The 14,041-nt window shown below is 38.9% G+C and overlaps 1 protein-coding gene across 1 annotated transcript; it reads right to left on the reverse strand.

Annotated features, from left to right (window-relative positions):
- Positions 1–2,073: 2,073 nt before the first annotated feature.
- Positions 2,074–10,945, reverse strand: UTP23 (UTP23 small subunit processome component). Its single transcript, XM_001380891.4, has 3 exons — positions 10,538–10,945; positions 5,763–5,937; positions 2,074–4,249 (listed from the first exon to the last, which is right to left on the reverse strand). The coding sequence occupies exons 1-3, from the start codon at positions 10,723–10,725 to the stop codon at positions 3,839–3,841; spliced, it is 774 nt and encodes a 257-aa protein (XP_001380928.1). The 5' UTR covers positions 10,726–10,945; the 3' UTR covers positions 2,074–3,838.
- Between the last annotated feature and the right edge of the window lie 3,096 nt (positions 10,946–14,041).

Consider the following 14,041-nt stretch of genomic DNA (forward strand, 5'->3'; position numbering starts at 1 on the left):
AAATTGTATTTGAGGCAGAATTGCAGTTATCAGCCTCATTGTCTCTTCCAGTCACTAAAGTCCAATGGCAAGACAAGTCAAGATGATGATAAGTCAAGATAATAAGTCAAGGTGATGACTTAGGTTGCAACGGATGACCTTGGTTTCTTCCATGTCTAACCAAACTCTAAGTACTCCACAGTGCCCACTTCATGGCCTTTGGAACAAATTGTTGTCATCTGCTCATTCCACCTAGGGAAGTTTTCACATGTAGGTAGGCATCCCCCAATTTACAGTTAGGTTTGACTCTTGTTGGTTACCCTCAACCTAGGTTAGCCTGTTTACTAAGTTGTAGGTTTTACCAGTGTGGCTGCTGCACATGCCACAGCTTCTTGGAGCCATAGGTGAGAGTTAAGTGGCAGGTGGACCCGAAAGGAGACAAGCAGCTCTGAAAAGGGCTCAGCAAGTCCCCATACCAGTGGTACTAGTCTTCCTTTAACATCCAAGATGCTGCCTGGCACATAGCAGGTGCTTATAAATGCTTATTCCCTTCCCTTTCCTATTTGCTTTTCAAGAATCTGAAGGGAGATATTAATAGCTAATTTTTACCTAGCACTTTTAAAGTTTACAAAGCACTTTAAACATTTCATTTAATCCTCATGCCTCTAGAAAACAGATGCCATTATGATACTCATTTTACAGATGAGGAAACCGAGTTAAATGACTTGCCAATGATGACACAAGAAGTGATTATGACAGGATTTATCTTCTGGGTTTTTACATAAGAACCATGACGACTCATTAATATAGCCCTTCAAAGTTTTAAAAGCATTTATTCATGTAACTGATAACTATTCCTTTTTTTCCTGTGCTCAGTTCATACAGAAAGTGGGAAGTTGTTCTGCCTTCAAGTCGCCTCCCCACCCCCCCCAGCATCAGGAGGCAGATACTGGGCAAGGGCAAGAGTGCCTAAGGCAAGGCAAGTTGCATGTGATAGGGAGGTGATACAACCTAGATCCATGGAGAGAAAAAGCTGGTTACATGCTAGTTTTGAATACAGACACAGAAAAAGATGGCTATTTGATCTACTAAGCCCATCATCCTTTCACTACAGTAATCATGAATTTGAAGGAGCCTGTCTCAAAATATCTTCTGAGGAAGGGTACTCTACTCATTTGGGAATGTGTGCTGAAACTGCATTTATGGCCATACTGTTTTACTTTCCTAAATATTTCATTTTTTTGGTGCTAGTCTTTGGGTCTGTTTTTACAATGAACAACTGAGCAAATAGAAGATTCCAGTCTTTTCTCACTAGTGGAGACAAAACAGACCAATTTACTATTAAAAGTCCCCATGAGTCAAACCTATCACATTGAACAAATCTTTATTAAAAAAAACAAAAAAAAACAAAAAAAACTTATCTTCTGTCTTAGAATAATTGGTTCCAAGGCAGAAGAGTGGTAAGGGCTAGGAATTGGAAATTAAGTGATTTGTTCAAGGTCACACAGCTGGGAAGTGTCCAAGATCAAATTTGAACCAAGTACCTACAGACCTGACTATCCATGAGCATTCCTTTAAAATTGATTTATTCATTCAATAAACATGTATTAAGTATCTGTGATAAAAATGGGGGATATAGCCAACATAATATAGCTTTTCCACAGTTGCATTTTAATTTAAGGTTGACAAATTGTGATTGAGATGTTATGAAACAAACATTAACACAAATTTTCCAACATTTATGGCAGATTAAGGCACTTAAATAGTTCTTGATGAAGAGAATCATTATACCATCTCCTCTCCACTCCCTAATTGTTTATATTATCAAAAAATTTAAAAGGAGGGAGGCATTTTTCAGCTTTGAAAAAGTAAGTAAAGAGTGGCAAAAAAAATGGAAGTAAATAAAATTATGATCGGACTATTAAACACATAGAGAACAAATTGGGGGAAGGATTCTTCATCTGAAAAGAATAGTTCAGAAAATTGGAAAGCATTTTGGCAGAAATTAGAATTATAGTTCTAAATAGATGTGAGCTGGGTTTTTTTACCAGTCAAATAAGGAATAGTGATCATAAAAAACAAAACAAAACAAAACAAAATAAACTTGTTTATTCACATAAAATAAAAAGAAATTGCACAAAATTAATGCAGAGTAAACAAAGTCAAATTGTCAAGGGGGTAAGACCTTTGCATTGGATACCTCTGATAATCAAAATCCAGAATATATAGGAATTCAGAATATATAGGAAACTGATGCAAATATATAAAAACAAAAGCCATTCCCTATTATGTAAGTGATCAGAGAATATGAAAAATTTTCAAACTGAAAATGATTACCAATCTTCCTAAACATTAGTATGCAATAACTGAAAAAATACAAATCAAAATAACAGAGGTTTCAATTCACATCCTGGAAACTTATAAATGAGACAAATGATAATGGTTAATGTTCTTGAGAGTGTGAGAAGAGGCATGCTAATACATTATTGATGCAGCTTTGAATTAGTCCAGCTATTCTGGAAAAAAAAATGGAAATGTAGAAAAATGTGATTAAGGGGCTCATATATGCTTTGGCCTTGCAATTCCACCCATAAGAGATTAAAAAAAAAAAAGAGCAACATGCATATCAAAAAATCCATAGCAACAAAATGGGACATTTGTTAATTAGGAAATGGTTAAAAAACTGTGGCATAAAAATATATATTAAAAATGATCATAATGAAGAAGTGACAAATGAATTCAGTGAAATATGGATATATATAAACTGATAAGAGAAAAGCAGAGCCAGTACCACACAGAAGACTATAACAATGTAAATGAATAGATTACTAAAAGGAAGTCAAAGATCTAAGTAATTCAGAAACAAGTTAATAGGACCACGAACATATAATGAAATACGCCCCTCCACTTAACAGAGAGAAGGAAGCCCACAAGGGCAGAATGCTGCATCTGATACAACCACTTAAACTTTTTCTTTTTTGCCATCAAGAAATATTTAATTTGGGGTAGATAGGTTGATGTTAGGGGAAAATTCAGAGACAGTGATGTAAAATGAAAAGATATCATTAAAACTTCTTTTTAAAGAAAAACAAAACCATCATTGAAATTTAGTGCTATTATGTATAAAGCCATTGTGAAAGATTTTCATATTATTAAATGTTAAGATTATGTCGAGGGGCAGCTGAATGGCTTAGTGGATTGAGCCAGGCCTGGAGATGGGAGGTCCTGGGCACAAATCTGGGCTCATACTACCCACCCCAACTGCCTAGCTTTTGTCACTCTTCTGCCTTGGAACCAATATTTTGTATCAATTCTAAGACAGGAGGGTAAGGAAATTTTAAAAAATACTATTTCTAGAATAAAGCAATTGAAACAATACAAAATAATTCTCTATATATGCATATATTAAATTTGACAGTTCATTTTTTCCAAAGTTTTTTCGAAGTTCCAAAACCAAGGGGGAAGGAAGGTGAACAATGAATTAACAGATAATATTGGCACCAATCTGGTGTACCAAGAATGGAAAACCTTTAAAACTTACTAATTTTTAAGTCATATTAGTGTTTTAAACTTTTAGCTCATAATAAACTTTCAATAGATTGGTTTAGGGTTGCTAATTCCACATCAACAATGAAAAAGGAAACATGAATAAATTAACAAGAATGTCCAGGAGTCACAGAGGTAAAAGATGGGAGGGGACAGAAAGGGTAAAGAATTGTCATATTTTGAATTATATTCAATTCTTGTCCACATTTTTATTTTCTTTTTCAAGTGATGACCAACAGACTTATGCAAATTTACAAAGATATCTTTAAACTTTCATCACAAATACTAACAAATCAAAAACTTTCCAGTTCAATTAAACAATAGAGCTGCACTGTATTTCTGTATTCTGTTTCACTGACAGCACTGAAAGTGCTTTTGTTCTATTTCTGATGCGAATTCTTTTCCTTTTTTTCTTTTCAGGTTCAGAAGACTGGTTTAAATCTTGCACCTTCTTCTTTTTCTTCAGACAACTAAGGGGATTGGGACCACTCACGCCTTTTCGTTTCCTCTTCTTTTTCTGTTCAGGGTTTTTCACTAGACCTTGTTCTTCTTTGAGTTTCTTGATGCTCTGTTTTTGGTGAACAGAGACAAGATGCCCTGACTCTGTTGCTTTGACAAAGGCAATTGTTTTGGGAGAAGGTTTATCCAAAACTACAGTGTTCTGAATGATAAATAAGAGAGGAATGCCAGGTTTTTTCTTTACTTGTAGAGACAAATTCTGGTCCTATGAAAAACAAACATTAATCTGGTATTATTCAGGAGCACATCACAGCCTGCCAATGACAGGAAAGTGCTCTCAAAGAGAACTCTTTCTAAAAACTTAAAATCTTTAGTAACTGAGAGTTTTTGTTTCATTTCTTAAATTCTTATGTGCCAGAGTATGAGACATTACAAACATCTAAAACAAAGATGAGAACATTGAGATTATTAGATGCTCTAAGTTTGGGAAAAATTGATGGAACTAAATGATGGACAGTGGATAAATACTTCAATTCAGTCAGATGAATTGCTGAAGCTATTTAAAAGCAAAACTGCAACAAAAGCAGTATGAAACAATGTTAAAGAATATCTTAAATGAAATATTATTGAAGGATTCAGATGGCTGATTTCAAGGATCAATCCTGGTTCCAAAGAATAAATTTCCTTCCTCTCAGGACATAGGTGGAAGAAAGTTCTTGCTTTACAAAAATTTACATTTTTTGTATGCAAATTCTACTCCTGAAGAGGCACCAAGATCTTAAATAGCTAGGGTTCCAGGTCAGGGTCTCCTGGCAGGCAAAGCACTGGCAGTGGCTCTAGCTGAAGGTGGATAGGGGTGGAGGGGCACTATGCAGGGTCACACTGATGCAACTCCAGCCCTAGGAACTATATACTTGGATGTTTAAGAATGGATTATTGCACTTGCTGTCAGATGGGTCAGATATTGCCTGCTGGTAAGGATAGTGTTAAAACCGGTCTGAGTGGATCTGTTTCTGCTTCCTCCCTAGGATACACATACACTAAGGCTAATCAACCCAGAGCCTAGGCATTATTACCATTCTTCCTTCCACATCCACCACCCCTCATTTCTTATTGGATAGTACAAGTTCATTTCATTCCTTACACCTTATCAACCAATTTAGGCAATCCCTTCATCAGTACAGAGTATCTGATTCTTTTGCCCTAAGGATGATAGGGAAGTCTCCTATTTGTGACATGCTGACTATTGGTCTAAAACTCCACCTAGTTGGAGCCCTAAGGGCTCTGGGCCTTTGACAAGAGTACAAAAGACTAAACCCAAAAGCCATCCTGCTGTGTGCTGCCCTCAGTTGAGGGCAGAGGGCACTACACACTGAGACCACCCCATGTTGAGGGAGTTAGAATCAGGAGTTTGGAGTCAGGCAGACTCATTTTCCTGATTTCAAATTTGGCCTTAGACACTAGCTTTGTGATCCAGGAGAAATCATTTAAGTTTGTTTGCCTCAGTTTCCTTGTCTATAACATGAGCTGAAAAAGGCAATGGTAAACCACTCTATCTTTGCCAAGGAAATTCCGTCTGGAAGAGTCAGATGACTGAAAAAAACGAGTCAACAACAACAAAGTCCTTTGTACTTTTGCTGCTCTTTATCCAAAGTCTTCTGCACTACAGTTAGTCTTACTTAACTGTTTTAAGGGAAGGTTCAGTGGGAAGGTACGTATTGGGAAGTTACTGTACTATTAAAAACCAAAGCATCATTAATTTTCATAGGTAATATTACCTGTGTTGCAACAAAAAAATGGTGAGGATTTCCATCTTCAATCATGGATAATAGACATTCAGCACCACTGACTGCATCCTTGAAGTGGGAACAACTTCGAACTTGACATCTTTGTGCAATTAGTTTTGCACCATATAACTCCTTCCCCAATGATTCTAATTCCTTTAACACACATCTGAAAAAAAATTGAAACTTTAAAAACTGGTAAGCATTTATAAGAGAAATAGCTCTTTTTGACATGACAGTAAAAACAAGTCATATTTAGAATGCATTTTTTTGGCTTCCAAATATGGTGTTAAAATTATACAATTAGTCATAAATACCACATGGCAAACCAAAACTAATAATGGACTTAGAATGTTAATTTCCACCACCTTCATTCAAGAGAAAACCCTGATTTAAAAAAAAAAATCAACAAGGATTTATTAAAAACTTACGATGTGCCAGGCACTAAGCTAGGCAAGGAGGATACACAAAGACAAAAATGAAAGCCATCTCAAAATCCATTCTTATCAAGGGAAATGACAAGAACATTAATGCAGTCACAAGATAACCTTGGATAGGAATGCATTAGCAGCTAAGGGGATCCAGAAGACGCCTCTCTTGGAGCATGGGGCTTGAAATGAGAAGCCTAGGATCACAAGAAACAAGAGGACAAGGCACTATATGTAAGGAACAATATGCAGGCTGATAATGACTATACCCAGAGGGCAGGGAGGGGAACAATGTATAGAGACAGAAGGGAAAAAGGAGGTAGGCTGTAAAGTTTCTATGTCAAATAAAAGAGTTTATGGTTGATCCCAGAGATAAGAGGAAAGTCCTGGAGTTTGTGGAGTGGGGGAATGACATGGCCAAATCAACATTCCATAAAAATTACTTTGGTGGATTTATGATAGGATGAATTAAAGGAGCTTAGCCTTAAGCATTTGTTAAGCACCTACTTTATGCAAGGCATTGTGCTAGCTGCCAAAAGCTGTCCAGAGTTTATTAACTAGTAGGCTACTGTAATAGTCCAGGAGAGATGACTGGAGCTTGAATTAAAGTGGAGATGGTGGAGGCAGCTGTGTGGCCTAGAGTCCAGAGGTCCTGGGTTCAAATTTGACCTCAGACACTCCCTAGCTGTGTGGCCCTGAGCAAGTCACTTGACCCACATTGCCTAGCCCTTACCGAATATTCTTCTGCCTTGTATTGGTTCCAAGACAGAAGGAAGGTAAGGGCCTAAAAACAAATAAAAAATAAAATAAAAGTGGAGATGGTATAAAAAGTAAGGTAGGTAGATAGGAAAGAGAGGGGGGCAGACAGGAAGAGAAGTAGGTGATGGTAAAAGATGTTACTGAATTAGAAATGTTAAGATCTGACAAATGATTAGATATGTATAATATATGACAATATGGAGTCAAGGATGACAAGTTTGTGAATGTGGATGACAGGACAGCAATATCTTTAGCCAAAAATAAGGAAATTAGTTTATAAGAGCAGTGAATATGAGAAGAAATATTTGTGTGTTGTTCTGAATAAATTGAATTTGAGATGTCTATGAGATATCCATTAGGCAGAGGGCCTAGAGTCAGGACTGAGACTCACTGGCAAATACATTATCCTTGAAACCATGTGAATTGATTAGTCACTAAGAAAGAGTAAAGAAATACAAAAAAAGGGGGTCCAAGATAGTACCTTGTGGCACATCTACAGTTAGTGGATTAAGAGGATAATGAACTGGTTAGTTACTGAGATAAGAGTGTCAAATAGATAAGAGAGCAAAGAGTGTTATGAAAAACACAGAGAAGAGAGATTGTCTAGGAGGTAAAAGTGAATAGTTTCAAATGCTGAAGAGGTATCAGAAAAGATGAGAAATGAGAAAATGCTCTTGGATTTCGCTTCTAGGTAACTGGTAATTTGGGCATAGTTTTAAATGAGTGATAGGGTTGGAAACCAGAATGCATGGGAGAAAAGGCATAAACCAAAAAGAAAGTTGAAAATCAGTTACAAATTGGTTAAAATAAAATGCCTACATATTATGCATATGTTATAAATACATATAAAGATATATATGAGCATGAGGACAAGAGGAACAAGCAGTTTTCAAAAGCCATATTCAACAATGAATGGATCACAAGTCTTTACTACTTCACAATTAAGTCAAAGATGTAGGGAATATAAAACCCATTATTTGTATCTGAATTGATTAACAACCACTGCCTTTAGAGGTTTTTATACAAGGTCTTACCCATCAAGGGATGATGATCATTGACTATTCCTTAGAAAATATAACCTTTATTCAACGACTCAACTAAGGCAAGACATACAACAGGGACTTTTTTGCTTGCTAAAAATATTGTGTGGAGAAGAGTCTGTGTGCAGAGTTCAACTGAAGAAAAGATTCTTTTGGTTCTCCACATATTTTTGTTTTGGGGAGACATTGTATAATGTCATCCTCCTTGAACATATTTTCTCTTTCAAATTTGGTATTGTTTTTGTCTTTGCTCTAATATGAATGTATGTATAGATGTATAGGTTAAAAAGTTCAAAAGGAAAATGAATTGGGTCCAGAACTAAACAGGAGAAAAACAGCCTGAACAGCCTTTGGGAAATTACAAAGCTTCTTAATGATCTTTTAATTTCCTCTTTTAAAATAAAGATATTCTACCAAAAAAACAATCCAATGAGTAACATTACATTCTTTTTTTTTTTAAACCCTTACCTTCCCTCTTGGAGTCAATACTATGTATTGGCTCCAAGGCAGAAGAGTGGTAAGGGCTAGGCAATGGGGGTCAAGTGACTTGCCCAGGGTCACACAGCTGGGAAGTAACATTACATTCTAAAGAATTATAAATGATTATCATATAGAAGGCAATGGAGAGGCAGAGGCAAGTGATGGATAACTTATACTGAAAAATAACTTTAAATCACTTAATCTCACTGGGTTAATTTTCCTCTTTAAAAAGAAGTGGTTAGATAACACTCTCTGGAATGGAATTAGTTCCATTCCAACTGTAAAAAGCTTCTATATGAAATCTGTTAGTCAAAGATATTGCAGAAAAATTGAATTTTCAATTCAATGCAAACAACTAAAGGCTAACTACATGCAGAGCACTGTGCTAAGAAATGAAGGAGATAAAAAGCTCAGATAAGACAGTCTGCCCTCCTATACAGATAACTAATAATAAAACTTAAATAACATGGTAAGAGCATTTGAGAGATGGAAAATAAAGTGCTTTGTGAGAAACAAGAAGGAAAAAAACATCATCATTACCAAGAAATTTATGTAAAGGCTTCATGAAGAAAGGCCATTTGAGTTGAGCTTTTAAGAATAGGTAGAAAAGCTAACTGGAGGATAGACATTCCAGGAATAAGGCCCAGGAAGGGCAGAAACCTCTTATCTAAACTATTTATCTCCAATAGGCTAGCATAGTTCTCAGAAAGTGCCTAACAACTGGGCATGAAGTAAGAAAGGGTTTTATCCTTATTCACAAACAATTTAATCTCCCATGCTATAAATATTACAGAATAGTCCAAAAGACCTGTGACTTCAGCTGGACCACTTTTCTCAAAACTGCCATCTATATGCCTTAGTAAGCTATTTCTGTGACAAAAATACTCTTAAGAGACTATCTCATTTTCATATTTTATCCTTAACACCTATCACAGTGCAAGATACTTGGTGAACTCTTAACAAATGCTTGTTGATCAACAAACAATGCAAAACTTCTGGGATGTGACTCTTTGCATTAAAATAATAGGATCTTGGGCAGGTAGGTGGCAAAGTGCAGGTCCTAGAATCAGGGAAGATTCATTTTTGTGAGTTCAAATTTGGCCTCAGACACTGGCTGGTAGAGCCTGAGCAAGTCACTTAACCCTATGATTCAGTTTCCTCATCTATAAAATGAGCTGGAGAAGGAAATGGCAAGCCACTACAGTATTTATGCCAACAAAACCCCAAATAAGATCATGAAGAGTCCCATGAAACTAAACAATAAAAGCTGATCCTAAGGGGGGAAAAAAAGAAGCCTTTTAAAGGCAGCTACATGTCGCAGTGCAAGGAGTTCTAGATTTGAAGTCCGAAAGATCTGAGTTCAAATCCTTCCTCAAGTAGAAGATATGTTACACCAGGCAAATCCTTTAACTTCTTTTGGCCTCAAGCGTTCTCATCAGTAAAGTGCAAACAATATCATTACGGGGGTTGCTGAGGAATTTAAATGCTTCAGCTTCCGTTTACTAATTTGTAAAATGCAAATAAGATATCTCACTAGGTGGTAGTGAGGGACAAAAGATTTAACATCCCACTTCGCAAAAATAAAAACACTGCTAGGCAGGACCGAGTAGAGCTTGGGTTTCTCTGGCAGTCTTACAGAATTCCATGTGAACTTTGAGGAAAAATGAGATACCAGAGAACTTTAGTGGATGCCCGGACCATACCAGAGAGATTGATCTTTGTACAGGAGAAGGATGTTGGTAAATTAAAAATACACCACCACCACTTTAGACCATTTAGAGGGTCAAGCTCTTTCCTCGGTAGAGTAGATAACACTAAATGTTTTCCATTTGTATGTTTTTATGGTTGACAAAACCCCTTTTTCACACCTCCCCATAACAGTTATCACAATCCTAGAAATGGGGAAATTGAGGCTCGGAGAGGTTGGGCGACTCGCGCACACAGCCAGGTCGAAACCCCAGGGACCTGACCCCAGGTACGTCCTGCTAGGCGGGGGCAGCCTTCCCTCTCGGTCCAATCCCGGCCCCGCCCGCCTCCACCTGCGCCCGCCACCGCGGCCGACCTAGTAGTGCAGAGCTGAGTTTCCCCCATGAGGTAGCGGGGCAGCTGCTCGCGGAGCTGGATGCGGCCCCGCAACGCCGCCTGACAGAAGGTGCCATCCAGCAACAGTTGGTACGGCTCCCGGACGCCGAAGTTGTAGCGGAAGAAACTGAGGTGCTTCTTCGCGTGCTTCTGCCGCGTGATCTTCATGGCCGGTCGGCCACGCGCATGCAAATAAGAGAACCAGTTTCCCCTCAGCTATGGAGCGGCGAGCCTCAAAACTACCGGCACTAGCTTCGGCCGGAAGTGAAGCTCTTAACTCGCTTTTCCGCCCGCCGGAAGCCCCGGGAGAGATTGCGCGTCACCTCAAAGTGGGGGTGGCTGAGGGGTGGATAGGAGGGCGGGCAGATAGAAGGGCCGAGCTTCTTGAGTCTTGAGGCCCGCGTGCTGATTGCGCAAGCGCAGTCTTTTTACATTCTGTCTTACTTCCTGAGGGGGCGGAGCGTCTTTGGTCCTGGCCTTGGCTCCGGTCCTGGGGAATTAGGGAGTATCAGTAGCTATTCTGTGCGATGTCTCTGCTTCCACCATCAAACTACGTCCACACATGTGCAAACGAACATTACGATTAGGCAGCGATCATAAGATCTTAGGTCTAGACCTGGAAAGAAAATTAAGAGTCAGGTCAAGTAATTGTTGCTTGTTGGTAAAGACTTAAATACTGTTGATCAACTGACTGATGGTCAAACTTGGGGTGAATATGTCTCTTTGCACCTAAGCAAGGTGATTCTAAGAAAAATAAGCCATTTAAAGGCAGGTAGATGGAGCAGTGCATAAAGGGTTAGATTTGAAGTCAGAAAGACCAGAATTTGACCCCTCTCTGCCAGGCAGTTTTTTTTTTTTAAACCCTTACCTTCCTTCTTGGAGTCAATACTGTGTATTGGCTCCAAGGCAGAAGAGTGATAAGGGCTAGGCAATGGGGGTCAAGTGATTTGCCCAGGGTCACACAGCTGGGAAGTGTCTGAGGCCAGATTTGAACCAAAGACCTCCCGTCTCTAGGCCTGGCTCTGCCAGGCAGTTTTAAAGAACTGAAAAAAACAGACATTTTAGCCACTGTACAATCTATCTATCCATCTATCTACTTATATCTAGATAAATTGGAGATAATTTCAAATTTAACATAAAGGAAGACCAGGGAACAATTCTTGCAGACATTGGATTTTTAGCTGGGACTTACAGGAAGCCAGGAAAGCTAGCAGACAGAAATGAGATGAGAAGGGAATTATAGGCATGGAAGCCATGCAGTGAGAATGCACAGAATCAGAAATGCTCTGTTTGAAGAACAGAAAGAAGGGATAGTTTCACTGATGGAAGAGAGTGAAGTGAAAGAAGATTGAAAGTGTAGGGAAGTTTTAAATGCCAAATAGAATATTTAATATTTGATCCTGAGGGTGCCAGTGGAGTAAATATAGTAGGAAGGTGACATGCTCAGATCTCTTTCAAAGATCAATTTGATAGATAAATGGAGAATAGCCTGAAGTGAGGGAGTCTTGAGACAGGGAATAAATATAGAAATCTATTGTAATAATCCAGACATGAGGTGAGTAAAGTCTGTTCCAAGGCAGTAGTTACCTGAGAAGGGTATGTATAGGAAAGCTCTGAAGATATAGACAACAGGATTTGGCAAATGATTGGCTCTATGGAGTGAATGAGAATGTGGAATCAAGGATGACACTTAAGCTGTAAGCCTAGGTCATAGGGACAATTATGATGGTGATAAGAAGTTAGGAATGGGATCTAAGGGGAAAATAAACAAAACTTATGAGAAGAATCCCGTGTTAAACACCTTGACCACAGCAATCCAGAATTGACTCCTATAGACTCTAGGTTCAAGTATGTGAAGAGGCAAAGATGTACGAGTTGTTAAGATTATGAGTATTAATTTTAAAGTTGACAGCAAGCATCATGGAATTGAGAGCCATAATAACTTCTCACAGCAACAGACTAGTTTCCAGCCAGTTCTGTCCATGCAGCTAGGGCATGCGCACCATCACCCACTAGAGTTATTTACTAGAAAGACAAAGAGACTCCAGCAGAACTCCTGCTTCCCTCTTTCTACCACACCTCCCTGCCCCTTTGCCCAGTAGCCCAATGGAAGCACCTCTCACTCCCCTAGGCAGAGCATCCAGGCCATTCCTCACCCTATCTCCCTCCCCTGTCTGGGGTAAGGTGGCTAGGGGAGAGGGGACAGCACACACAGCACTTGGTCTCTGAGGGGAGTCAGGGGATGGCATGCAGTCTAGATTGAGCATGGCATGGCATGTGGTCTCTAAAGAGTGTCTCAGAGATCCTATAGGTCACCATCAATGACCTATAGGATCTCTGAGACAAAGCTACTGTCCTTAAAGTTGGTTCCTTTAAAAATGGCCTCTATATAAAACATTGCGTGGATCCCTGAGAACTACTGAAAATCCATCAGCAACATATTGATGATAAATGGCTTGTAAGCAACTGAGTTTTTCAAACTTGCCAACTAAATTCCATGGTCCACATCACTATACTCCTGTTTTACCTTCCGCTTCTCTTCTACCTCCTGCTCATGATCTAGCTCCCACTGAATTATTACAGTAACCATTTCTTCCTGTTTCTTATACATAGTTAGCAGAAACCTTGCTTGGGTTTCAGGCATGAAATGCATGAACAAGAGTATTAAGAAAGGTGACAGGGTCCCTGAACAATTTGCAGGGATCTAAAAAACACTATTCACAAGCAGAGGATAAACTGGGAGTAAAAACACTGATGAAAAGCAACTGCTTGACTACAGGGCTTGAGGGGATATGACTGAGGAGAGACTCTAAATGAACACTCTAGAGCAAATACCAACAACACAGAAATGGGTTTGAATCAAGGACACATGTGACACCCAGTGGAATCGCATGTCGGCTATGGGAGAGATGGGGGGGGGGTGGAGGAAAAGAAAATGATCTTTGTTTCCAATGAATAATGTTTGGAAATGACCAAATAAAATAATGTTTAAAAAAAAAAAAGGTGACAGGCAACCACACATGGCCAGCCATCACCATTCCCGGGCCAAGCTCTGAAACTAAACTCCTAGTAATGACCTTTAGCTTATATATAAGCTAAGCATTCATTAGATTTCTGGGTAGGATATTTTAGATATATAACAGAAAAACAAAGGACATACCCTGTTGGCCAGGCCTGTCAGAAGGAAGTCCCCATATGGAATCCATGTACTTTGAACTCCAACCACCATGGTGAAGCCACCAAAAAAAAGACACTATTCAGAAATTCAGTCAACTTCTTTTTGCCCTTGTATATTATCCATTCACCCAGTATACTTCCCATAGCATCCCTCAGAATTGCTATAAACCCAGAGGAGACCTTGGCATCCAGGGAGTTAGGTCCTGACAGCTATAGGTTTGAGGTGTCTAAGAAGCTGTAGCCCAGGACTGAATTGAAGTTATTAGGACCCAGGGTCATGCCAAAGATGGCCAAGAAGAAACCCCAC

Source organism: Monodelphis domestica, chromosome 3 (genome assembly GCF_027887165.1).
Source record: "Monodelphis domestica isolate mMonDom1 chromosome 3, mMonDom1.pri, whole genome shotgun sequence".
Lineage (NCBI taxonomy): Eukaryota > Metazoa > Chordata > Mammalia > Didelphimorphia > Didelphidae > Monodelphis > Monodelphis domestica.

Coding starts and splice junctions, on each gene's coding strand:
- UTP23 (XM_001380891.4), bottom strand. CDS start 10,725: ATGAAGATCACGCGGCAGAAGCACGCGAAGAAGCACCTCAGTTTCTTC. Junction 5,938..10,537: donor ACTCAGCTCTGCACTACTAG/GTCGGCCGCGGT, acceptor ATTTTTTTTCAG/ATGTGTGTTAAAGGAATTAG. Junction 4,250..5,762: donor ATTTTTTTGTTGCAACACAG/GTAATATTACCT, acceptor TGTTTTTCATAG/GACCAGAATTTGTCTCTACA.